The 27,179-nt window shown below is 45.1% G+C and overlaps 1 protein-coding gene across 1 annotated transcript in view; it reads left to right on the plus strand.

Moving 5' to 3' along the window:
- The window catches only part of NEXMIF (neurite extension and migration factor), a 188,005-nt gene that overhangs the window by 155,563 nt on the left and 5,263 nt on the right, over positions 1-27,179 (plus strand). Inside the window, 1 exon segment of the mRNA XM_070759649.1 lies at positions 21,616-21,729. Coding sequence (XP_070615750.1) covers positions 21,654-21,729 — 76 coding nt within the window. The 5' untranslated portion in view covers positions 21,616-21,653.

A 27,179-nucleotide genomic window follows, 5' to 3' on the forward strand; every position in this document is an offset into this window, starting at 1 on the left:
GCAGCCAGCGGGCAGCGGCGGGCGGGGGGGGGAGAAAAGGCAGGCCAGCGCCCGGCTCCTGCCTCTCCGGAGCCTTCGATCGAGCGGAGCAGCGGCACGGGGAAGGAGAGAGAGAAAAGCAGGCGGCGTGGGACAAAAGGCAGGCCAGCGCCCGGCTCCTGCCTCTCCGGAGCCGCTGACCGAGCGGAGCGATCTTCTGCCGGCCATGGGCGAAGGGCGGGGAAGCCGGGGACCAGCTGATCGGGCCGGTGTGGAAAGGGGCGGAGCCCATATGGCTGGGCTCTGCAATGGAGACCGCCGGCCTGCCTAGCGGGCTGAGAGGGAGGCGGAATACGGGAGGAGGAGGGAGGCGCCGAACCTCCTGCCTTCCCCCCCCAGCCAAACCCCCAAATGTCTACACTGTAGCAGCTGCTGCAAGAGGCTTCCCCTCCCCTTGCGCCCTTGCCCGGCTGTTTTAAAAGGTGACAGCCGGGCTGCAGGGCTTCTTGGCGGCCTCCCAACGCTGAACCCGGAAGTTCGCCGCCCGGCTGTCACCTTTTAAAACAGCCAAGCCCCCCGAACGCCGAACCCGGAAGTTCGGGTTTGGCGTTCGTAACGCAAAAAAAGTTCGTAAGAAGAGGCAAAATTTTTCTGAACCCCGGGTTTGTATCTCGAGTTGTTCGTAAGACGAGGGGTTCGTATCTTGAGGTACCACTGTATACAGCCCCTTTCTTATCAAAAGTTGGTTTTCAGAGTTAAATATAATTACAAATATTTAATTATTTATAACCTTTCAATAACGTTTATGATATGCCTTATCTATATTTGCTATAACTCTTTATATTTAAAATTCTAATAATATTTACTATGTACACATTTTTTTTATTACTATCCATAAAATTATATTGTTAAGGGTTTTTTAAGGTATTCTTTTCCCCCATAGCCAATCATAAACTTTATCCCATAGTTTGTAGTACTGATTCTTCTTGTCCTTTCAACCTTCTCGTCAACATGTCCATTTCTGCACATTCAGTAAGTTTTTTAATTACATCACCTTCTTCAGAATTTTCTTCACATTTCCACTGCTGTGCACAGATTATTCTTGCCGCAGTCAAGATGTGTGTGGTCAAATCAGAAATCACGAATAATGAGACTAAGAAAGTTCCAGATTTATTTTTATTAGGCATATTTCCTAAAAATTAGAAAAAAGGAATTCATTATTTGAGTCTTCCTTTTTTAGCACAATACTCTTTGATTAAAACCGTTGCAGTAACTAGTAGCAACACTTCAGTTAATCTCGAGATGGCAGGTCACTTTCGTTGGGCTCTTTCCGTTCTGCCCGAGCTGTCAGTTTTGATTCTATTGAAAATATCTGCCTTACACCCGTCAGTTCTTAGGAGCGCCTGGATCTTAATCTGCTACATAAGAACATGAGCCCTGCTGAATCAGGCCAAAGCCCCTTGAGTCCAGCATTCTGTGTCCCACAGTGGCCCACCAATTGTCCATGGAGATCTTGAGCAGAAAGAGAAGGCAAGACTCTCCCTTTCCCTTGACCCCCAACACATGGTACTCAAGGGAATCCTGCCTGCCACAACCAACATAGAAGCAGCACTTGGACATCTGTTTCAATAACCACCTATGATACACTTGGCATCCATGAATCTGTCTAATCCTGCCTTGAAGCTATCAAGGCTGACGGCTGTCACGACCTCTTCTGGAAGGGAATCCCATCAACCGAAGAAATATTTCCCTTTATTTATCCTCACTTTCTTACCTGTGAGCTTTAGGGAGTGCTCCCTCGTCCTAGTATTGTGGGATAGAGAAAAGGATTTTTCTCTATCCACCTTTTCTATCCCATGCCTGATTTTATACCCTTCGATCAAGTCACCCCTTAAACGCCATCTTTCAAGGCTGAAGAGACCAAGGCGTTGCAACCTGGTTTCATAAGGGAGAGGCTCCATAAAACCAAAGGACCACCGGGCTCGTTGGAGCAGCCAGCATCCAATCAGTGTGTCAAGGTGATCCAGGTTAAAAATGTCAAGGTTCCAGGTAACATTCGAACTAAATCAAAGTCTGAGTCAAAGTATTCCTCAAACTTCCAATTTATTTCTGAGCCATCCTGGCCAGTGATGGGATGCAAAAATTTTTACTACCACGCTTTGGCTGTGGCTTATTTTGTGGGTGTGGCTTGCCGGCCATGTGAGCAGGAGTGGCTTGACGATCATGTGATTGGAGGGCGGCTTAAAGGCCATGTGACTGGCTTAAAGGTGGCCTACTTGACATCACTCATGTCAAGGGTTTGGGTTAGGGTGCCTAGCCTCTCCTTGCCTCAAAGAGATACAATTTCCTTCTCTATTTACTATTACTAAACATCCAAAATATACTCCTTAATTCTATGTATATATGCCATATGTGGACATATATATTATAAAGTCACACAAAAATATACATTATCTACTATATAAACTGTATGTGTATACACACACGCACGCACGCACGCACAGCTCTTCTAAAATTATACATGTCAACCTCATTTATGTGATAGGAAAAACATATCCAGAGGCCAGAATGGGGAAAAAGAAAAAAAATCAAAATTTCAAAAGCCAGTAAGAGCTGGGAACATTGTTAGAACCTGGTTAGGGCTGGAAAGAAAAATTCTGAGCAAGTAGAGCAATGAAAAAAACCCCTGCAAAGACTTAGGGCTTGGAAAACTTTATTTGCAGACAGTAACAATGAAAGAGCCTGTAAAATAGGAGATGGGAACATTGTTAGCACCTAGTTATGGCTGGGGAAAATAATTTTGGAAAAAAGCTGCATTCAAAGTATAAGAGGCACCTGAATTTTCAGCCTCTTTTAGGGAGGAAAAATGTGCATCTTATACTCTGAAAAATACGGTACTTCTCCCATTCCTGGAGGTACAGGAAATCCTCGACTTACAACAATTCATATAGGGACTATTTGAAATTCCAACAGCGCTTGGGGAAAAAGGATTTGTGAGTGTTTCTCCTACTTATGGTCATCGTAGCACTTGCGCGGCCACACAATTTATGTTTGGATGCTTGACAACTGACTCACATTTATGACGGTTGTGGTGTCCCAGGGTCATGTCATCTCCTTTTGTGACCCGACAAGCCAAATCAATGGGGAAGCACAATGACTAAATTAAGCACTGCATTGATTCACTTAACAACCATAGCTTTGGGGCTAAACTGGACTCACAATCTTAGGTTTAGAAAGCTTAGAACTACAGTATGTCGCCTTAAACACAACCTAAGCATAGCCCATAAAATCATCAGACCAGAACTGGATGCAGTTTTCCAAGTGGGGCCTTACTAAAGCTTTGTAAAATAGTACTAGAATTACTACACGCAATGATTGGGCATCACACTCTGGTTCTTGAGCACACAATGGAGAATTTTCATGCCGTGTCAGATGATGTCAACCCTTTAATTGAAAATATTTTTCCCTCTCTCTCTTTAGACTTCAGGTTTGGTTAGGCACATATTTATCCAGGTGAGTTACAAGACCTGCAGATGACCTTCTGCTCACCTGGTGTCCCCTGGGCTGTTTGGACTTCTTCCTTTATAGAAGCCCACCCATCACGTAGGGCTAAGAGGACACCCTCTGCAAACTACCCCCAGCTGCAATGGGCTTGTGCCGCAATCACGCTGGCTGGGGAATTCTGGGAGTTGAAGTCCACATGCCTTAAAGTTGCTGAGTTGAGAAATACTGAACTTAAAGAATGCCCCAGTTGGTGCGAATCTGTATTCCTTTTAGCTTTGAGGCAGGTTCTGCACAATGTGATGCCCTTGGACTCGTTGGGATGCAGTCTGCTGTGCCAACCCAGAAAGGGGGATAAAACTGTGACATGAACCCATTAAGCATGTGGGTATTATTATCCAGAAGTAAACGCCTCTAATCTCTGTCTCGGATTCTTTCTAAAATCTCTATCTTTTATTTTATTTATTTGTCAATCAAATATAGCATAGTAGTTTATATAAACATAACATAGAAAGTAATGATAAAAAAAGACAATAGGACAGGGACGGTAGGCATAATGGTGCACTTATGCACGCCCCTTACAGCCCTCTTAGAAATGGGGAGAGGTCAACAATAGACAATCTAAGGTTGAAGATTTTGGGGTTGGGGGAAGAAACAACAGAGTCAGGTAGTGAATTCCAGGCGTTGATCACTCTATTGCTGAAGTTGTGTTTTCTGCAATCGAGTTTGAAGCGGTTTACATTGAGTTTGAATCTGTTATGTGCTCATGTGATGTTGTGGTTGAACGTGAAGTAGTCATTAACAGGAAGGACATTTTGGTATATGATTTTGTGAACTATGGTTAGATCAGTTCAGAGGAGATGTAGTTGACTAAATTGTCTAATTTAAGAATTTCAAGCCTGGTGGAGTAAGGTGTTTTGTTGCAGGAGGAGGAGCAAAGGGCTCTTCTTGTGAAATACACTACTGTACTCAAAAAAAAAAAAAGGGAACACTTAAACAACACAATATAACTCCAAGTAAATCAAACGTCTGTGAAATCAAACTGTCCACTTAGAAGCAACACTGATTGACAATCCATTTCACCTGCTGTTGTGCACATTCAACTTTGTACAGAACAAAATATCCAATGAGAATATTTCATTCATTCAGGTCTAGGGTGTGTTCTTTGAGTGTTCCCTTTATCTTTTTGAGCAGAATATTTCTGGACACTCTCAATTGTATTGATGTCTGATATGCAATTCGGGTTCCAGACAGTTGAGCCATATTCAAGAATTGGTCTGACAAAAGTTTTGTAAGCTCTGGTTACAGTTCAATGTTACCAGGGAAGCTACGCAAGATTAGATTGACAACTCTTAATGCTTTTTTGGCAATGTTGTTACAATGGCCTTCAGAATTTAGGACTTCCGAGTCTTGATTTCTATGTTTTGGGACCTGGTCTTGGATGGGTGATTTTTTTTTGGTCCTTTTCCCAGTTTGCATACTCCCTCCCCCTATTTAAAATTTGCTTTGACTCATCTATTTTGTCTAGCCTGTATCTAAACACTTACGTTTACGTGGGAAATTTCTCCCTTTTTTAATCATCCCGTGCTTTCCTCCCATTGCCTATGGCTGACAAGGCGCCTTCCTGGCACGGCCTCTCCTCCTACGTGGCATGTGTAGCGCCTGGTTTTTTTTAGAGGCTACACACAAAATGTGTGTAGCATTGTGTGATGCTCGGGTCTTCCCTGTTACTATGGTTATGCCCCCGAATTGCAGTGTCACTAACATGGGACTCGAAGGAATGGAGGAGAAACTTGCTCGCCGTTATTTGATTGGATTGCCGTAAGATCTGCTTCAGCGCAGAAGTGCTCTCGTTCCCGAGATAAACATTTCTTTCAACTCTTTTCCGGATGAAAATAATTTAGTCACAAGTGGTCCTTGCCTGGAGCTCTTGTAAAGCCTGCTCTGCATTGGGAATTGTTGTGCCTCGCTGCTGAGAGATTCCACTGCTTTCAGATCTAGTTTTTAAAAACATCTCCTTATTTACCGAAGAGGAGGAGGAGGAGGGCAGGAGTGGGAGGAGGAGAAGGAGGAGGAAAACAACAACAGTGTGGTAGAAAACACTTTGGAAGAAATGCAGGAAGCAGAAAATGATTTAGTGCGGGGAGCACAATTGGGATGGGAATGTTTATTGCTAAGAAAGGTGCTAGCTAAGTGTTTTGTGCATGGCCCTCGGAGCAACCCCACCGACTCAAAAATCCTTTATTTTGTGAATAAGTCAAACTCTTTATCGATATAAGCACACATAAGGAAAAGCAGGTTTTAAACTGCGAGGGAAAAGGAGTTATCTTTTTCTTCGGAGCTAAACATAAACGATGTCCGGGAAAGGCGCCAAACTCGGCCTAATCAGCATTCCTTAGATCAGTGTTTCCCAACCTTGGCAACTTGAAGATATTTGGACTTCAACTCCCAGAATTCCCCAGCCAGCGAATGCTGGCTGGGGAATTCTGGGAGTTGAAGTCCAGATATCTTCAAGTTGCCAAGGTTGGGAAACACTGCCTTAGATAACAAACTCCATTTATCATTTAAGCATATGGATTTTGCTCCCGGCCAACAAGCATCCAGCAGAGAATGTGTTTTATTGTGGCAGAAATCATGATTTTAAAGCCTTGTTCAATTGCAGCCCCTAGTCTCACATCTCTCCCATTGAACGATGTTGAAAGTCCAAACCCAATTTCCCAAGATCCTTTGCCTTTATACTGCCTGGGAGTGACATCACACCCCAAAGAGGCTCAGGCTGTAAACTAATTCCTTTTACTCTGCAACTCCTTTCGCCTTCTGAGCAATCTCCTACAGCGAGGGTCTATCCACTCTTCCTCACTCTCTGACTAGGACCACTCTCCCATTGTCATATCAGCCCCCTCTAGTGGTGCATCTGGGGAACCCCGAATCTGGTTCCCCCAGGGTTTCTTCTTTCAGTTTAAAGTTCATTCTCCTGGCCCACACCCACAAGTTTGTCACATGGACCACTTATCTTCTTCCAGCCAGGTGCTGGACAAAGGATGACCTTGAAACTCTAAAAGGAATTTATTTTGCCTATCTCTACCTCCTCATGCAAACGCTCCCCCCAACTTCCCACAGCAAGAAACATTCCAACAAGAATATAGCATAATGTGGCAGCCCAAGATTTCCAAGCAATCTGGCTTCGGCCTGACAGAAGACAATTAATGTGTGGGATCGCTTGTCTGAAATATAGGGTTGGACTAGATGACCTCCAAGATCCTTTCCAACTCTGTTAATGTTCTATGTTCTGACGTTTCATTTCTAAGTTCAAATAAAAAGTGGAGAAAAGATTTCTAAATTAAACAAGAATTCTTCTCTTTAATTAAAGCAGTCAATTTCTCCACTAACTTCATCACTTTCACTCTGAATTTTTCCTTTGTGGGAATTAGTATCCCAATGGAACTGGGCAGCATAGAAGTCAAATTAATTAAATTAAATTAAATTAAAATTTTTGTGTGTCCATTTTTGTGCATATATAATTTTTGCTGCTGTCAATGTGCATGGTAACAAATTGTGAATTTTCTTTCAAATTCCTTATCCATCAAACCTAAAAGGAAAACCTTTGGTTTCAGTTTTATATTTATTTTAAGAATTTTCTGAATTAAGATAAAAAAAACTGATCCCCATATTTATTTCTTTTTTTGGCTTGGTCACACAAGTCCACAACTAATGACCAACGTTTTTATAAGTGGGAGGTGCCCCATCCAGTCAGCAAATGCACCCAAGGATTCTATGGGGTGATGTTTTGCTCTAACTGCCCCTTTTTTAATACTACTTTTTGCCTATCAGTCTCAAAGATGGAAGAATTTGCAGTCTTCAATTAATTGAGATCTATGCAACCACTCATTTGTGTAATAATATAGTAATTTTGAGCCCCCCAATGCATTCTGAAAGATGAAGAAATTACAGATAAACAGAAAACTACAAGACACAACTGTTAATGAAAAAACTCGTCCTTTCTTCTGACTGTAACTTCCATTTTCACCTTCCCCAAAGGCTGTAACACTATAAAACGTTGGCTTGATAGCCACCTGTGACACGAACAGGAAGACTTTCAGATATTTACACAGTTACATTAATTCCTTTTTAATAGTGAATTAACAATAAGGGGATTTAATAGAAAATAAATCCCCTTATTGTTAATTCGCTATCATTCTGCTAATCCCCTTCATTCTGACCCAAAGGACAGAAAAACAGGGGGAATTTTCCTTTTTTTCCCCCATAAGCCAAAGCATTCCTGAGACCCCCAAAAGTAGGAAAAAGAGAATTTCTCCTTGCACCCCATTTAAGGCTGCATTTTGTGTGAAGAAGAAAAAGAAAATAAAGATTTCTTCTTGGATTTTGCCTCTGTCCTTGAATCGTTTAATTGAGTCGAGGAGGATAAAATGGGAGCCTCAAAAAAAAAAAAAAGCCCCACTTGAGAAGATCAAGGATCTGCTTGGATTTTTGCTAAATCCCTTGATGTTCCTAAATTCAGAATAAGAGAGCCTGCGAAGTCGGCCTTTGAACAAGAGGAGGTGGGGGAGAAATGAGATGAAGGGGGGGGGATGAGAGAGAGAAAAAGAGAGAGAAAGAGAGAGGAAGAGAGAGGAAGAGGAGGGAGGGAGAGAAAGAGAAAAGCACTACCATTTCATTGGGTGAGGAAGCTCAATTTTAAAAAGTTAACCAAAGAGCACCGTCTACCTCTTCACCCAATCTGGAATGTTTCTTCCAAGTTGCAAAGAAGAAAGGAGACCTTAAAGAAACTTTGATTTTCTTTAAAAAAATCAGACAGGCCTTAAAGAAACGGTCTGGTTTGATAACAGCAACCAAACAGGACAGACAGGTACAGACGTCAATGGATGGTTAGGACTGCAGGAAAAAACCCATTGCAACCAGCTGGCCTTCCGTGGAGGACCTGGAGACTGCAAGGATCAAAAAGACGGCGGAGGACATATCAACAGAACCCTCACATCCTAAACCAGTGATGTGCGAAGCTTTTTGGGTTCTCGTGCCACAACGGTGTGTGTGTGTTTCTGCTAGCACACCCATTATCATTTGCAGTGATTCACTTAACAATTGAGGCAAGAAAGGTCATAAAATGAGGGACAGGGAAATCCCTTAACAAATGTAACAACATAAATGTCGGGCTCAATTGTGGTTGTAAATCAAGGACTACCTATAATTCTTTTCCAGTGGTCTCCATTATCTGCATAGGACTTTTGGGCCAGTATTTTCACTTCAATGGGTTCTGTTGTGACCTGTCCACATCCTGCACAGCTGGTCACAGATCCCAAGGATCAAGAGATGGGTGTGGGCTGGAACTCTAAGCCCATGTAGCTGGCAACCGAGTCTGAGAGCGAGGAAGTCAGAGAGGATGGGGTGTCAGAGGTTGAAAGGGAACCAGGGCATTCTGCACCTCCCGAGGTGCATGAGTGACTCAGGAGAAGAGGAGGAGCTTCTTCTTGATGCTAGGGTATGCAGAGTTGCCAGAAGGCACGAGTGGCTAAGCAAGAGGAGGTCTCTGCGTGAATAGATCTTTAGAACAATTGGCCACGCCCTTAGGCTATTTAAGGTTGAGCCACATGATGCTTCAGGGTGGAAGTCAACTTTTGTTATGTTCCAGATGTCTGCTCGGATTTCTCTCTTGGGATATTATTATTTCAATGATGAACTACGAACTGGGGAGTTGGTATCATTATCTACGGGCTCCCTGCCAACTTAGACTGAGTCAGTTAATGAGAGCTGTGTGATCAAAGAAAATATCTGTGAGTTTTGGTTTCTGTTTTGGACTCTAATTAGCAACCAGCACCAAGCAGACTTATTTCTTGCTTTGTTGCTGGATTTCTAAATCGAAATCTCCCTGCTCCTAAAATATTAGAATTACATGCTTAAATCTCATAAAATCAGTGTGTGTGGGCCTATTTCTTGGGGGGCTCATTGCTGGGACAGTACAAGGGTCTATCCCCCATTTCTGCCTTCCTGGGACAGTATCAAGCATTGGAAAGCCCAAGGTTATTTCCTGGTGACATTCTCACCCATTTTGGCCAAAGGCCGATCTGTTTTGCAACATCCCCTGGTTGGAATGTGGTGCTCCTTCTTCCTCCATATGGAACCTCAGACCATCTCAAATTTACAGTGAAGACTTTTTCCAGACAATGATTTTGGGGCACCAAAATGTGGCTTGGTTACCTTCCTGCGATTAATTCTCCTCCTCTGCCAAAGAAAGACAAATTTTTTATTGCTCAAACCGTGACATTTTGCTGCTGGGGAACATTTTCTGTAGGGAGCTCAGTCGGGGTTTATCCAGCCCATCTTTCCCCAATCTGGTTTCCTGCAGAGGGAGTGTCTGCAGTGCTCCACCAAGGCATTCTGGATGGGGATTATGGGGGATGAAGTCCAACAGACCCAAAAGGCACCATCTTGGAGAAATGGGCGGCATACAAATCTAAATAATAAATAATTAAATAAATAAAAAAATTTGCTGTCTGCATATAGAAAAAAAATGGGGTGGTGTTTTTTCCCCCTAGAACATTAAATGCCATTTTCTCTTTGAAGAAAAGTAGACACTATAGGAGCACAGGGCAGTGGATGCCTTTGTAAATCAGCAACAGAAATAGTTTGGAATATTTGAATTTTAAATAGAGGCACCAAGAATTTCATCCGTCATCTCTGGTTTTGGGTTTGTTGGATCGGGAGGGAGGGAGGTTGGCGTTACTCTAAAAATGGTAAAATATTGCCAGAATATTTCCCCCCCCCCTTACAAAGCCAGCACCTCAACTTACAACCAGTCATTTAGCAACTGGATGGGTGTTAACAGGCTCAGACTCAACCCCGATAAGACGGAGTGGCTGTGGGTTCTGCCTCCCAAGGACACTTCCATCTGTCCATCTATTACTCTCGGGGGGACCTTTGACCCCCTCAGAGAGGGTCCGCAACTTGTGTCCTACACGATCCACAGCTGACTTTGGATCATCATCTTTCAGCTGTGGCGAGGGGGGCGTTCGCCCAGGTTTGCCTGGTGCATCAGTTGCGGCCCTATTTGGACCGGGAATCTCTACTCACAGTCGCTTATGCTCTTATCACCTCGAGGTTCGATTAATGCAATGTTCTACTTTTGAAGAGTGTTCGGAAACTAAAAATCATGCAAAATGCAGCCAGGTGAGCAGTCATAGGTAAGCCCATGTTTCTCCAATACTCCGTGGATTGCATTGGTTGCCGATTGGTTTCCGGACACAATTCAAAGTGTTGGTAATGACCTATAAAGCCCTACATGGAATGGGACCAGATTACTTACGGGACCGCCTTCTGCCGCATGAGTCCCAGCGACCAGTCAGGGCCCACAGAGTCGGCCTTTTCCAGGTCCTGTCAACTAGATCAGTGTTTCCCACTGGCTGGGGAATTCTGGGAGTTGAAGTCCAAATATCTTCAAGTTGCCAAGGTTGGGAAACACTGAACTAGATGTTTCTTGGCGGGGCCTAGGGGAAGAGCCTTCTTTGTGGGGGCTCCAGCCCTCTGGAATCAGCTCCCCCTGGAGATTCATACTGCCCCCACCTTCCTCGCCTTCTGCAAGAATCTCAAGACTCATGCCGCCAGGCTTGGGGTGATTAGATCTGAGGCCCCCTGGCCGATGAACGTATGTATGGCTGAGGTCTGAATGTGTATGATTGATTTTAACATATCTTGGGATTTTAGATTGTTTGCTTAGTGTAAATAATTGGATTTATCTATTGCATTATGTTGTTTTTATATGTTGTAAGCCACCCCGAGTCCTCGGAGAGGGGCAGCATATAAATCCAATCAATCTATAAACAAACTGTTACAACAGCACTGATCCTCACACTTAATGACCATGGCACCATCCCTGGGCTCATGTGATCAAAATTTGACAAACATGACAACTAGCAGGTATTTACAATGTTTGCAGCATCCCAGCAACATGGGAATGCCGTTTGCAACCTTCCAACAAATGGAGGAAGCCAGATTCACTTAACAACAATGATGAAAATGGTCATAAAATCAGATGCAACTCACTTAATAACTGCTTTGCTTAGCAGCAGGAATTCTGGTCATATAAGTTGAGGACTCCCTGTGGTACAGAGACCCAGATTCAGGGTCCACCTCAGCCCGGGGAAGCCTCTCTCAGCCCAACCTCCATGGTTGTCAGGATTAGTATCTGCGGTAATATTGCAGTTACAGTGGAGTAGAATGAATTCGTGTAAATGAAAAGGAATGCTGAGTCATGGTGGATCAGCAGAATGTGCTATGACCTGATTGGTTAAGAACTATATATACTGTAATGCACCTTTGCATAGGTATGGTTAGTCTGTGGCTGGTTTATGATTGTAGTTGGTGTCGTATAGTAAAATAGTACTGGTGTTATGTAAATATATAGAGAGTATAGTTTTGCTACAAAGAAGTAGAAATCTTCTCAAGAATTCCTGCTGTATTGTCCTCATTCAGAAACGTTTCCAGTTCCTGATATTGTATCTGATTCTGGGTGGGCAGCTTCTGAACGCAACTCTGACAGAGGGAGGAATCCTCTGGGTCCTCTGAGAAAGGTGGGAAAAAGCAGAGTTGAAGTCCACAAGTCTTAAAGTGCCAAGGTTGGAGTCTCCTGGTGAAAACATCTAGGAGAGACACTTTGAAGCAGGGGTCCTCAAACATGGCCACTTTAAGACTTGTGGACTTCAACTCCCAGAATTCTCCAGCCAGCTATGGCTAGAGCTATGCTGGCTGGAGAAATCTGGGAGTTGAAGTCCACAAGTCTTAAAGTTACTAAGTTTGAAGACCTCTGCTTTGAAGCTTCCATCCTCCAGAGTCTGAAAGGAGTTGGGCGCACATAAATCTTTTTTTTTTTGTTTCATTGCTCTTTCGATGTAATCCAGAATTCTAAACCACACACAGTTTCCCTTCTACAGGTAGCCCTCAACTTACAACCACAATTCGGCCCAACATGTGTGTTCCTAAGTGAGACATTTGTTGAGGTTTGTTCTGCCCCATTTTACAACCTTTCTTGCCACAGCTGCTAAGTGAAACTTAACAGGTAAAGAGAGGTGGAAGGGACCTTGCAGATCATCTAGTCCAGTGATGACGAACGTTTTTTGGTTCGGGTGCCCAAAGTCTCTATGTGTGTGTGTGTGTGTGTTCTAGCATGTGCAAGTGCCCACACCCATTCCCTCACACACACACATGCACACACCCTGTGCTGCCCCTGCCCATGTGCACAATCACACCCCACACACACACACATCCCCATGAATGCATGCAAGTCTCACTAAAGCCTGAGATGGTGAAAAAAGAGACAAATGGGCAAACTGGAAGTTCAGAAAAACGGACATCTGGTCTGCCCGTTGCGCTGGGTTTTTTTGCACTCTGGGGCTTCAGGAAGCTTCCTTGAAGGCTCTGGAGTGCAAAAAAATAGCACAACGGCAAACCGGAAATCCATTTTTCTGAACTTCCGTTTTGCTCGTTGGGTGTTTTTCTGCATTCTGGGGCTTCAGGGAAGCTTACCTGAAGCCTCCGGAGGGAGAAATGGCGTTCCCTGAGACCAAAAATCAGTTAGCTAGTGCAACGCCCCATGTGCCCTCCGATATGGCTCTGTGTGTCATCTGTGGCTCGTCTGCCATAGGTTCACCATCATGGACCTAGTCCAACCCTCTGCCCAAGCAGGAGAGCCTATATCTGCCTCCGCCTAGGATCGGACTCACAATCTCCTGATTGTGACGCAAGAGCTCCATCTCCAGCAGCTGGGCTCCCCGGAATCACCGCAGTTATCAAGTAAGTCACATGGTTGTTAAGGGAATCTGGTTTCCCCACTGACTGTTTTTGTCAGAAGGTCACAAAACAGGATCACACGGGACTCTGCAACTGTCATAAGTGTGAACCAGGTGCCAACGATCTGGATTTTGATCACGTGACTATGGGGGATGCTGCAACAGTCATAAGTGTGAAAAAACGGTCATTTTTAAAATGATAAATCCAAATACTAAATAAATGAAATAAAATGATAAACTTTCAACAATTGCTAAATGAACTGTTGTAAGATGAAGACTTAGGTTTATTTTACGATTGCAGAAATGATGGTGGATGCATTTCAATATTATTTCCCCTGTGGTTAGTTCGGCAGTTGCCTTAAGTGAATGAAACTCTGATGAATTAACTAACATCCGATGTGGCCGGTTGATCAATCTATTATCTCCCCTCTCTGCACAGGAGCCGATCCCAGCCCCCCTCCACAGCCTCACCGCCCCCTCCTTACACAGTGTTTACTCCTGCCTTGGGCAGAACAAGAATCTTTCTAATGAAACAATTAGAGGCCGTCAATATTCAAGAGCAAATTCCTGCGGCACAGCCTGATTTATGACTTCCGCCAGACCCAAACCGGGCGCCTGTGTCACTTTCATCCAGACTGGCCAGGCAAAAAAAATAACCTGCTACCTATGTTCTGGAGTGTAAGACACACCTCCCCCTCCCCCCAAAAGAGGCTGGAAATGTCGGTGCGTCTTTAAACTGAATGCAGCCATTTTTGGCCTCCTGAAGCCTCACTCCCCACATCTCATTTTTGCAAAAAACAGGCCATTTTTTGCAAAACTGGAGGTGTTTTTACCTTTCCCCAGCCTCCAGGAGCAGTATTGGGTTGCTGCCTGGTACATGCCACACTGCGCACCAGTAGTGAAAATGGAGCTCCATGCGTAGATGTGTTGCCAGTCCGCGTGTGCATCCCAGTGAGAAGCAAAAAAATGGCTAAAATCTCATGCACACGTCCTCTTGTAAGATTCTGCTTCCTGTGCATGCGCAGAAGCAAAATCTCACTGGCACATGCATGCATGCATGCTGACGACCCAAAGCTGCACCTGCATCGCACTGGTCACGGGAGTAAGGTCACAACCCCTGCCTCCCCAGGAGCACTCTGCAGGCCTCCCAGATCCTCCGCGTGTCGTTTTTTGCAAAAATGGGAGAAAATCAGATCAATTTTGGCAAGAAATGGGGCGCGCAGAGGGTCTGGGAGGCTTGCAGAGTGCTCCTGGGCAGGCGGGGGTTGTGACTTTACCGCCATTACTTTACCGCAGGGGTGGGCCTCGCCTGGAATGGGGGAGAATGCCGCTCCAGCAGGAAAAATGAAGCTATGCTCGTAGCTTACCAGCATCTGTTCATGGCGAGATTCCAGTGGTTTTCACGTGTTTTTTTTTTTTTAAAAACCTGCGGAAATCGCCAAAATCTTGTTCAGATGAGGACGCTTGTGTGAGATTTCGGTTGCTGTGCATGTGCAGCAGCCAAATATCGCTGCGTGCCTGAGAGATCCAACCACCCAGCCTGCTCCCCATGCCACAGAAGAATCATTGCGCGGCAGAAAATGTAGGGGAGAAAGAGACTGAGCGGTGGGGAACGGGGGGGGGGCGAAACAAATGCCCGGGATGCGGTGGGGACGTGGTAGGCAGGTGCGGCCAGAACAAGCAGCGGTGGTGGCCGGAGATCTTTTATCTATGAGAAGGCTCTTCTGCTCCGAGAGGCCTCCAAGCTACAGCAGCAGCCATTTTCCCCTATTGTGGCCTATGTTTTTTGCTTTTGAACATGCGTGGAAGCAAAATCTCACACAAGATTCAGCTTCCGCGCATACGCATGCACTCCCGCTGCATTCCAGTTGGCAATTACCCCAAGGCCACCTGGTGGCTCTCTGGTAGAACTGCACGTCCCAGGCTCAGATGCGTTTAATGCAGGGGTCTCCAACCTTGGCAACTTTAAGACTTGTGGACTTCAACTCCCAGAATTCCTCAAAGCAAAGCTGGCTGAGGAATTCTGGGAGTTGAAGTCCAGAAGTCTTAAAGTTGCCAAGGTTGGAGACCCCTGGTTTAATGCTCAACATAGCAGACCAAATTTGTTCTCCATCTTCCCGTCCGCTTGTGCCCGAAATCCCTGTGGAAAACCGCAGCATGTTTTTGAGATTTTCCGGAGGAGAAACACTTCCAAAGGCGATGGGATTTGTCGCCTGCTTCTCTTGCCTGGGTTTTCTCTGTGGCTGGAGGTGGGCGTGGAGCCACGCCAAGGAAAGCACCAAGCTTGGTTGGAGAGGTGATGAGGAGATTTGGCGTTTACGGGCAAATTTAATGGATAAATGTATTCAAGCCTCGGGGGAAAAGGAATGTTCCAGTCACAGAGTAACCAACCCTGATTCCCTGTGACTTTGAGAAGAAGCCCCGGCACCTTTGGGATAACATGTTCTGGCATAATACTAACCAAAGGTCTTCCTGGCACAAAACTTTGCCACCCAAATCATCATTCGCGGTAAGACTAAAGTCAATTTATTTTAAAGAGGCAATTAAATGATAGCTCTTTATATCTAATGATGACACCTTCAGCTAATTGGGCAAATTGCTAATGTGTATATTTGTGCACCCAGCCAGAGGAGAATTGAAGGAAAGGGAGGGAGGAGATGGATGGGGAAGGGAGGGAGGGAAGAGAAGCAAGGGAGGAGATAGATGGGAAAGGAAAGAGGGAGGGAGGAAGAGAAGGGCGTGAGGAGGGGACGGAGGGAGATGGATGGGAAAGGAAGGAGGGGAGGAAAAAGGAGGGAGGGAGGGAAGAGAAGCGAGGAAGGAGATGGATGGGAAAGGAAGGAAGGGGAGAAGGAGGGAGGGAGGGAGAGATGAGAGGGAGGAGGGAAAGGAAAGAGGGAAGGAGCAAGAGAGGGGAGGGACGAGGGGAGGGAGGGAAGAGATGGATGGGAAAGGAAGGAGGGAGGGAAGAGAAGCAAGGGAGGAGATGGATGGGAAAGGAAAGGGAGGGAGAGAGGGGAGGGAGGAGGGAAAGAAAGGGAGGGGGAGAAGGAGGGAGGGAAAGAAAGGGAGGGAGGGGAGAAGGAGGGAAGAGAAGCGAGGAAGGAGATGGATGGGAAAGGAAGGAAGGGGAGAAGGAGGGAGGGAGAGAGGGGAGGGAGGAGGGAAAGGAAAGAGGGAAGGAGCAAGAGAGGGGAGGGAGGAGGGAAGAGATGGATGGGAAAAGAAGGAGGGAGGGAAGAGAAACAAGGGAGGAGATGGATGGGAAAGGAAAGGGAGGGAGGGAGGAGGGAAAGGAAGGGAGGGGAGGAGGGAGGGAGGGAGGGAAGAGAAGCGAGGAAGGAGATGGATGGGAAAGGAAGGAAGGGGAGAGGGAGGGAAGGAGGGAAGGGATGTGAGAGAGGAAGGAGGCAAAGGAAGGGGGAAAGGGAGAGGGAGGAAAGGAAAGGAAAGGGGGAGAAGGTGGATGGGAAAGGAAGGGAGGGAGGGAAGGAAGGAAGGGAAGGAGGTACGAAAGGGAAGGAGGGAGGGAGATATGCCTCCATCCCCCTGTCCTCCTAACAGATATGCCAAGTAGGTTACGCATGAAGGAAAATGCAACCTACCGAGTGTGCCTAGCCAAAATGAGCGGGGATTGGCATCTGTGAAGCCGAGCTGAATTCCCATCTGTGTGGCTGTGGGTGGGCACAGAGGGAATAGCACCTCCCCTTCCTCTAAAGAGGAAACTTGCAAGACTTGAATTATTTAAAGCTTTCGGCACACTGTCTTGGCTGTGAGGCTGATCCGGGAACCTGAAGGCACTTTGCACGCTCTCTAACGAAGGCCTATATATTATATTTGGGGTCCTGCAGGAATCCTCTGGGTGCAGGTCAAACAATCCAGCTGGTCCTGGTGTGCAGCTCAGAATAGACACGGACTGTAGGCATTCCTGTTGTGAGCCTAAGTGGTTTACTTACAAATGAGTCTCTCTGTTGTGTCTCTGTCTGGTCTACCTCTGGGTATAAGAGGCACCTTAGTTTTGGGGGAGGAAAGTAGGGGGGGGGGGATCCACCTAACAGGTCTTCATCTGGCTAGCATCCTTAGTCTGTTCAGCTTCAGCACATTATTTTATCCCCTGGTTAGGGGGAGTAGCAATGAAAAAAAGCCTGCAAAGATTTAGGGCTGGAAAAACTACTTCAGAGGGAGTAGGAATGGAAAAATCCTGCAAGCCAGGAAAATCATTAGCATTTTGTTAGAGCTGGAAAAAAAACCTTTTTTCAGAGGAAGTAGGAATGAAAACAAGCCTGCAAATACTTAGGGCTGGAAAATAACTCCAGAGGGAGTAGGAAGCAGGGGAGATCGTTACTACCTCGTTAGGACTAGTGGGGAAAAGCTTCGAAAAAGCTACATTCAAATTATAAGACACACCAAAATTTTCAGCCTCTTTTAGGGAGGAAAAAGGTGCGTCATACTCTGAAAAATACGGTAAATTGTATATATTTGTGTAACATGCACAGGTAGTCCTTGACTTACAATTCATTTAGTGACTGTTCTGTCTGGGTTCCCCCAGACCTCAACACCAACTGGAAAAAACAGCCAGACACTCTGGTAAAAGCAAAAGTACTTTATAGCTGGAAAAAATAAACACAGAGGAAAACCTGTTCTTCCCAACAGACAGGCTATAATACTTTACAGCAGAGTCCTGATGTCCAGACAATACAGCAAGCTTCTTGCTGGCACACCCACCCCAAGGTTTCAGTAGTCAAAGGCACAAACCAGGATTCCAAGATGCCAAAGTTCACAGCCAGGTCCCAAGACTCTCAAAGATAAAACTCCACAAGCCAGGAAGGGTGGGTCTGCCTTTTAGCCTTTCCAAAGAGCACCACACCCAAACCCAGCTGTTGCCTCTTTAATGCTGAAAGTACCTAGCCAATTGGTCCCTTCGCTGTGTAGCTCTTCTCTCTCGCAGATCAATTATGGCTTGTGCATTTTCCTCTAAGGAGTCCAGGCTGCTTGCTGGGGAGAGCTCCCTCTGGGGGGACTCTGGCTGTCCTCCCTCTTCTTCAGCCTGGGATTCCTCCTCCTCGTCTGCCTGCACCTCCTGTTCCTCATCCTCTCCCTCTGAGCTGGAAACCGACAGAAGATCAGCCGTTCCCTGAGGGGCCTCAGACGGAACCACAACAGTGACCGTTCAATGTTACAGTGGCACTGGGGGGGAAAACACTTATGACGTTTTTTCCACAACTTTTGCATCATCCCCATGATCATGTGAGCAAAATTCAGACCCTTGGAACAAATGCAGGGGTGAAATGCTACCGGTTCAGCCCGGTTCAGGCATACCAGTAGCCGGGGGGAGGAGGGCGGTGGTTCGGAGAACCGCTAGTGATGGTAGCACGAGGCTCCACCCACCCAGATGCCACCGTTTTTTTCACCCTCTGCACAAGCATAGAAGGTGGGAAAAGTGCACGCGATGGTGGTGCACGAGCAAATTGAGGGCGCGGGCGCAAATCGCAATGCACACATGCAAATTGTGCAGCTTCCAAACCAGTAGGGAAGGTAACTAGGTTGCACTACTGAGCGAATGGCTTTTGTATTCCTTCTTTAGATCTCTACGTTTGGCCACATGTAATTGCTACAAATCAGACCTATTTCAATCCAGCATTCTAAAACTACAGTTTCCAATTCGAGAGCCAATGATGGCTTGCAATGAAAGTGTATGACACTTTCCTAGAAGTCAGCTTATATGTCAGCTTAAATGGAAATCAGAGAAGGAACGTGTGAATTGAGGCAGGATCTGCAAACTGCAAAATGGGGCTACCCTTGAAGAGTGTTCGGAAACTTCAACTCGTCCAAAATGCAGCCGTGCGAGCAGTCTTGGGCCTTCCAAGAAATGCCCACATCTCACCATCACTCCACGGACTGCATTGGCTACCGATCCGTTTCCAGGCACAATTCAAAGTGTTGGTTATGACCTATAAAGCCCTTCATGGCATAGGACCAGATTATCTCCGAGACTGCCTTCTGCCGCACAAATCCCAGCGACCGGTGAGGTCCCACAGAGTTGGTCTCCTTAGGGTCCCATCGACCAAACAATATCGGCTGGCAGGACCTTCTCTGTGGGGGGGGGGGGGGGCGGCCCTCTGGAATCAGCTCCCCCAGAGATTCGCACTGCCCCCACCTCCTCGCCTTCCAAAAGAGCTTAAAAACTCATCTTTGCCGCCAGGCTTGGGGCGTTTACATCTTTCCCCTAATCAATGAATGTTTTAAGTATGAGTGTTGAATGCATAGTTCCCTCTAAACTGAGCAGTGAGCAATCGCTCACTTAAAAATCATCATCATCTCAGAGTTTTCCAAACCTGCCCAGAAGCCGAGAGGGAAAGAGTGAGAGGGAAGGAGAGAGAGAGGAAGAGAGGAAGAGAGAGAAACAGATAGAAAAAAGAGAGGAAGGAAAAGAGAAAGAAAAAGAATGGGAGTAAGGAAGAGAGAAAGAAAATCAAAATCTAGTTTGAAACTAGCTCAACTATTTAAGTGGCATTTTGATATTGATAGAGTTGCCCTATTATGAGCTCACTGTTATAGACACACAGTACAGTATTTTATTTTGAAATTCTCTGAGGCAAAACAGGGTGGGGTTTTTATTTGTTTGTTTGTTTATTTATTTATTATTTCTGTGCCACCCAGTCCCGAAGGGACTGCCGCTCAGACACTATACTTTTCGGGCCCCCCCCCCAAAAAAAAAATTAGAAGGAACAGTGGTTGAATGATTGGTTTGATAGGTTTTACTTTCTTTTAATAGAATTTAATGGTTGTTTTTAATGTAGTATTAATTGGATTTATATTATTGTTCTGGTTTTCTATATGCTGTGAACCGCTCTGAGTCCTTGGAGAGGGGCGGCATACAAATCAAATCAAATTAATTAAACTAACTAACTAACTAACTAACTAACTAACTAACTAACTAGGTATTTGCTCTATTTCAGCCGTGGCTTAATATTGTAGTCTGGCCCACCTAAATGGGAAGGACCCCAATTACAAATTGGGTCACTCGAACCGGCTGTAGGCAAAACCACAGTGGTGTGCAAACCCACCCAGGCTATGAAGATTGCATAATACGCTTACCCAGCTGATCTATGCTCTGTACTGTACCTGGAAGACATTTTTTTTTAAATGACATATATATTCCTGTGACTTCATTACTGCGCTTCCACCAAGATTGAGAGACAATTCAAAGTCAAGGTAACTAAATTAGTATGCAGGGAGACTATTTTCGGGATTGAGTCACAGCCGTATGCCGTTTGTAAATTTGGTTTTAGAACATTTTGGCGAGGTTGCTCCCCAAGGCTTTGGAGACTGGGTCAAGGCAGGCCAACAGGAGGAGAGTTCACAGTGTCACGATCACTCCTGTGAAGGCCAATCTCTTCCGTTGTGTTTTGGTGGTTGTTGGAAATTCCTGCTTGGGAAAAGACCTTAGCACACTAGGCAGAATTAAGTGTGCAATGCTGGCCCTTCCAAAGATTCTTTGTACAGTGGAAGTTCTCTTTGCTTTCGACTTGATGAGAAGACCCGCTCCATCTCAAGATTGGCCAGTGGTGGTCTTTTTTCCTTTCTCCGCTCTCCCTGAACTGTGTATTTTCCTCCCCTGGCAGGACTGTGGCTTAATTTGAGGGATTCTAATGTTTATTTTTATTTATTGATTTGATTTTGTCCATTGCACAATGAGAGTTATAGTGGGTATGCATATAGTAAATATATAATGAAGGTTATAGAGGATATACTGATAGTAAAATATATCTTAGAAGAGAAGAAATAGGAATAAAATATATCAGTGAAAGAATAGAATAAATAGTATAAGAAAGAAGAATGGTATAGGAGATATAGGAGAGCAATAGGACAGGGGACGGAAGGCACTCTAGTGCACTTGTACTCGCCCCTTACTGACCTCTTAGGAATCTGGAGAGGTCAACCGTGGATAGTCTAAGGGTAAAGTGTTGGGGGTTTGGGGATGACACTACAGAGTCCGGCAATGAGTTCCACGCTTTGACAACTCGGTTACTGAAGTCGTATTTTTTATAGTCAAGTTTGGAGCGGTTAATATTAATTTTAAATCTGTTGTGAGCTCTTGTGTTGTTGTGGTTGAAGCTTAAGTATCACCGACAGGCGGGACATTGCAGCATATAATTTTGTGAGCAATACTTAGATCATGTTTAAGGCGTCTTAGTTCTAAGCTTTCTAGACCCAGGATTGAAAGTCTAGTCTCGTAGGGTATTCTGTTTCACATGGAGGAGTGATTTTTACAAATGTGCTTTTTTACAAATGTGCAGAGTGATTTTTACAAATGTGTTTTTTTACAAATGTGCAGAGTGGCCAGTTGAGCAGAGCATGGAGTGAAACAACTTGATGGATGACCAACAAGATAAGGAATGTGCCTCGGAAGACCAAGAAACCATCCTGATTAATGGGGTGAAAGAGGATGGTAAGGAATCTTAATTGTAACGAGGGGTTCAGTCTGCCCTTGCTCCCTCCGTATTCTTTGCCCAAAGACCAATTCCAAATGGGGCAGGGGTTTTCTTCCATTTCCAAAGATTGTTGAGTAGATTAAGGATAACAATTCAAAAGTTTCTTTTTCAGTGATTTCACATTTCTGACAGTCCAAAATTCTTCACGTGCCTTCTGTCATCCTGCAATACTTCCAACATAATTTGGCAATGGCAAATACCAGCATCCTAACTGATTTCATTTGAAGTCCCAAATTAGTTTTTAAAAATGAGATTTTTTTTAAAGCCACCAGAAACTTGCAAAATTGTCCAAATCCTGAACTGAAATAATTTAAGACCATGTTTCTCAACTTTGGAGACTTTAAAATGGGTGAACTTCAACTCCCAGTATTCCCCAGCCAGCAGGATGATGAGTTAAAGTCCACAGGTTTTAAAGCGGGCTGGCTGGGGGATTCCAGGAGCTGAAATCCTCACATTCCATAATAGTAAGGTTGAGAAACACTTATTTAAGATTTTGGAATCTCCTGAGATTTCAAATGATAATGAGGATTGTCATTATCTAAAATTGCAGAAATGATAGTTGTTAGGAGATTTAGATTTATTATTAGAGTTGGAAAGGACCTTGCAGGTCATCTAGTCCAACCCCCCACTTAAGCAGGAGTCCCCACACCATTTGAGACAGTCCAGTCTCCCCTTGAAGATCGCAAGTGTTGGGGCTCTCACAACTCCACTGGCAAGCTGTTCCACTGGTTGATCGCTCTCATGATCAGAAAGTTTCTCCTCACGTCCAGATTGAATCTCTCCTTGGTCAGCTTCCATCTGTTATCATCATTATTCATATCCGTTATGACTAAAGTAGTTACGGAGGTGAATATTATTTACCCCATATTACAAATGTTGGGATACCAATTCCCTTTCTCAAGCCTTCAGGCCCCATAAAAGTTTGGGGGGTTGTCCAGTTATTTTCATAACTGGCAGGATTTAAATGCAAAGCAATTGAAAGCTAATTCCTATAAAGCCTTACATGGCATAGCACCAGACTATCTCCGAGACCACCTTCTGCCGCAAGAATCCTAGGAACCGGTGAGGTCCCACAGAGTTGGTCTCCTTAGGGTCCCATCGACCAATGTCAGCTGGCGGGACCTAGGGGAAGAGCCTTCTCTGTGGGGACCCTGGCCCTCTGGAATCAGCTCCCTCCCCCAGAGATTCGTACTGACCCCACCCTCATCTTCTGAAAAAGTTTAAAACTCATCTTTGCCACCAGGCCTGGGGTTCTTTAGATCTTCCCCCCTGACCGATGAATGCTTTAGTTTGACTGTTGAATGAATGATATTGATAGTTTTTAATTAGAATTTTAAGATTGTTTTTTTAAGGTATAAATTGGATTCTTATTATTGTTTCCTGTTTTCTGTACAGTGATCTCTCGGTTAGCGCGGGGGTTACGTTCCAAGACCTCCCGCGCTAACCGATTTCCGCGTTAGACTGGATGCGGAAGTAAAAACCACCATCTGCGCATGTGCGCCATTTTTTTCATGGCCGCACATGCGCAGATGGTGGAGTTTGCGTGTGGGCGGCGGGGAAGACCAAGGGAAGATTCCTTCAGCCGCCCAACAGCTGATCTGCTCCGCAGCGCGGAAGCAGCGAGGAGCCGAAGATGGGGTAAAGGCAAAGGGGAAACCCCATCTTCGGCTCCTCGCTGCTGCCGCGCTGCGGAGCGGATCAGGTGTTGGGCGGCTGAAGGAACCTTCCCTTGGTCTTCCCGCCGCCCAGGCAAAGGGGAAACTCCAAGATCGCTTGCCGCTTTGCAGCTTGGAGCCTTGCTTCGCCTCCTTCGCTGCAATAGGCAAGCGGCAAGCGATCTTGAGAAAGAGAGAGAAAGGAGGGCGACTTGCCAGTCCACGCCCCCCTGGATGAACAGCCTCGCATGGCCCCAGCGCCGGGCTCCGCTGTTGCCTCCGCCCCCATTCGGCTCTGCAGCTGAGAGGCCTTCCCGGCAGAGCCCTCCCCAACAGCTCCCGCCGCCAGCGCAAAAAAGAAAAGAAAAAAAAATCCCCAAAAGAGGCAGGCACAAAGCGGGGGCACAAGGGGAGCTGCCCGGCAGAGGTTGCTTTTTTTCTTCTCGTGGGCAAGTGGAGGGGGGGAGAGAGAAGGGAGGAAGAGAGTGTGAGAGAGGAAGAGAGAGAGAAATGATAGAAAAAAGGGGAGAAAAAAGAGAAATGAGAAAATGATTGAAGCATAGTGACAGGAAAGAAAGAGAAAGAGACAGAGAAGTGACTCTTGGTGATGACGTATGACGTCATCGGGTGGGAAAAACCGTGGTATAGCAAAAAAAACGCGGACTTATTTTTTAATTAATATTTTTTGAAAAACCGCGTTGCAGCGTTTCGCGCTAATCGAGAACGCGCAAATCGAGGGATCACTGTACATGCTGTGAGCCGCCCCGAGTCCTCGGAGAGGGATGACATACAAATCCAATTAAATCTAAATCTAAATCTAAACCTTGTGTGTGACCTATCACACTTGGCCAATAAATAATATTCTATTCCTGATTGGCTCCTTTACAAAAACCTGTGGTTTCCACATTCTGGGTAGGTTGTCCAAACTTGTTAATAGGAAACATTAATCACCCTCTCAGATTTGTTTATTTCCTTTTATGTTATGTAGCTGAGTCCAGTGATTTGGTGGGATTACCTTTGGCTCAAGGAGTAGGGCTTGTAGTGAATTTTCCCCACTTTTCTTGCTGATGTGCTTTGACTAGCTGGTGTGATTGGTATCTTCCATTTTTTTCCATGAGAGCATTATTTCAAAAGGAAAATATCTATTTTTGGATAGCTTTACACTTCCTCTTCAAGCCAACTTACGAGTGATGAGTGCTGGAGATTCCCGGGAAGGAGGATAAAAATAGTCAAGCTGTTGGCTATGACTGCACAAAACCTGCCCCCTTTTTATATATCACAAATGAAGGAGAATATGCATCTCCCAAAATAATGTTGAAGGATCCAATCTGGGTCGGTCACCAGGACTAAAGTGGTAAATCAGCACTCCTGTTGACCGATTCGGGGCCAAACTCATTGGTAGCCTCGCACTGCAATAAACAAGGACATATAGTGATATCTTGTCTTACAAACTTAATTGGTTCCAGGATGAGGTTTGTAAGGTGAAACGTTTGTAAGACAAAACAATGTTTCCCATAGGAATCAATGGAAAAGTGATTAATGTGTGCAAGCCCAAAAATCACCCCTTTTGCCAGCTGAAGCGCCTGTTTTTACGCTACTGGGATTTCCCTGAGGCTCCCCTCCATGGGAAACCCCACCTCCGGACTTCCGTGTTTTGGTGATGCTGTGATTTCGCTGAGGCTCCCCTCGCTGGGAAACCCCACCTACGGACTTCCGTTGCCAGCGAAGCGCCTATTTTTGCGCTGCTGGGATTTCCCTGCAGCATCGCAAAAACACGGAAGTCCGTCGGTGGTGTTTCCCATGGAGGGAAGCCTCAGGGGAATCCCAGCAGTGCAAAAATGGACACTTCGCTGGCAACAGAAGTTCAGAGTTGGGGCATCCCAGTGGCGGTGGCTTGGGTTTGTAAGGTGAAAATAGTTTGGAAGAAGAGGCAAAAAAATCTTAAACCCCAGGTTTGTATCTCGAAAAGTTTGTATGACGAGGGGTTTGTAAGACAAGGTATCACTGTACTTTCAATTTTGCAGCTACTAAAATTGTTGGACGAACAGATACAAAAACAGGAAGGGAAGTGATTGAAACCTGAGAAATGGGTCCCTTGTTAGTCTACAGGAGTGCTGATTTACTAACAGCTTATCAAGTACTTAGGGAGCGAGGGTTTGGCAGCACAAGGAAACAACCGTCAACAATTTAATAGCCAGCTAACAAGACTCCAACCAACAACTAAAAACCCACACACAACACACCACATAAATATGACACAGAAAATAGCCCAAAGCATACATTCCATTAGAAAAGAAGTTCCCTGAGGATCAGCTCCACACAAATCTGAAAGCTCAGAAGTCTAAACCGCTGGTCCCAGTGACTAACCCAGATTGGATCCTGCTGCATGATATATTTATTTATTCATTTTTTTAATGCCACCCTTCTCCTTAGACTCAGGGCTGCTTACAACATGGCCCCCACAATCCGGGACCTCATTTGACCCACCTCGGAAGGATGGAAGGCTGAGTCAACCTTGAGTCGGTGATGAGATTTGAACCGCTGACCTGCAGATCTAGCAGTCAGCTTTAGTAGCCTGCAGTACCGCATTCTACCCACTGCGCCACCTCGGCTCATATATATTCACAAATCATGTGACTTGCAGTTTTTTTGACACCTACATACAGTGTGCGTTCTAAAAGTATTGCAATCATTATTTTTTAAATAATTTATTGAACAGATTTGCACAAACACTTAAAATTCTTCAAAGTACTGTCCTTGGGCCTCTACACATTTTTTCCAGCGACTCTGCCATGACCGGTACGCCCTGGAAGGTGTCTTCGGGGACCTCTCGCAAGGTCTTCGTCACGGCTGATTGGATCCCTTCTATGGATGAAAAACACACCTTGCCACGAGTCCACGAGTTCCTGGCCAAACACCAGGTGCCAACGCTGCCCCACCTTCTCTGTAGTCCTGACATCGTCCCAGCAGACTTCTTTTTGTTTCCAGCCCTGAAAAGAACCCGTTTTTCATCCATAGAAGATAGCCAATCAGCCATGATGAAGACCTTGCTAGAGGTCCCCGAAGACGCCTTCCAGGGCACGTACCGGTCATGGCAGAGTCGCTGGAAAAAATGTGTAGAGGCCCAAGGACAGTACTTTGAAGAATTTTAAGTGTTTGTGCAAATCTGTTCAATAAATTACTTTAAAAAAAAATAATTGCATTACTTTTGGAATGCACACTATACACCCATTAGTCCTTGGATTATATTTTCTTTATGGTTATAAAAATATAGTTTATGTACATAACAAAATACAATTTCCCAATCTACAACCCTTCAAATATCATTGTAGATATTCAGATCAAACTCCCTGTGCCATTTCAGCAAAATTTGATAATGAGCATCTTAAGTTGAGTAACAAAGAAATGAATTAGAAGTGCCTCTGCTTTTACAAAAATGTAAACATTTTTGGCCTCTTCAACTTTTTCTGCATAGCCTGATCAACACGCATTAGGGGATAATAATATTATTATTATTCGTGTACGTGGAAATTAAATTTGAAAGCAATAGGATTGTTATTATTAAAATTTCTCTGTACAGTGACCTCCTCTGAGCTCAACTCGACGTGAGAATATTAATTCAAACTATCTTATAAAGGTAAACAAGAAACAGGAAGCAGTAATTTTTTTTTTATAACTGTTGGCCCCGAATTTCTGAGAGCTGTTTTTTTTTTAAATTTAATAACACATCGAGTCAATCAAACTAATTCGTA

This window comes from Erythrolamprus reginae, chromosome 8 (genome assembly GCF_031021105.1).
Source record: "Erythrolamprus reginae isolate rEryReg1 chromosome 8, rEryReg1.hap1, whole genome shotgun sequence".
Lineage (NCBI taxonomy): Eukaryota > Metazoa > Chordata > Lepidosauria > Squamata > Dipsadidae > Erythrolamprus > Erythrolamprus reginae.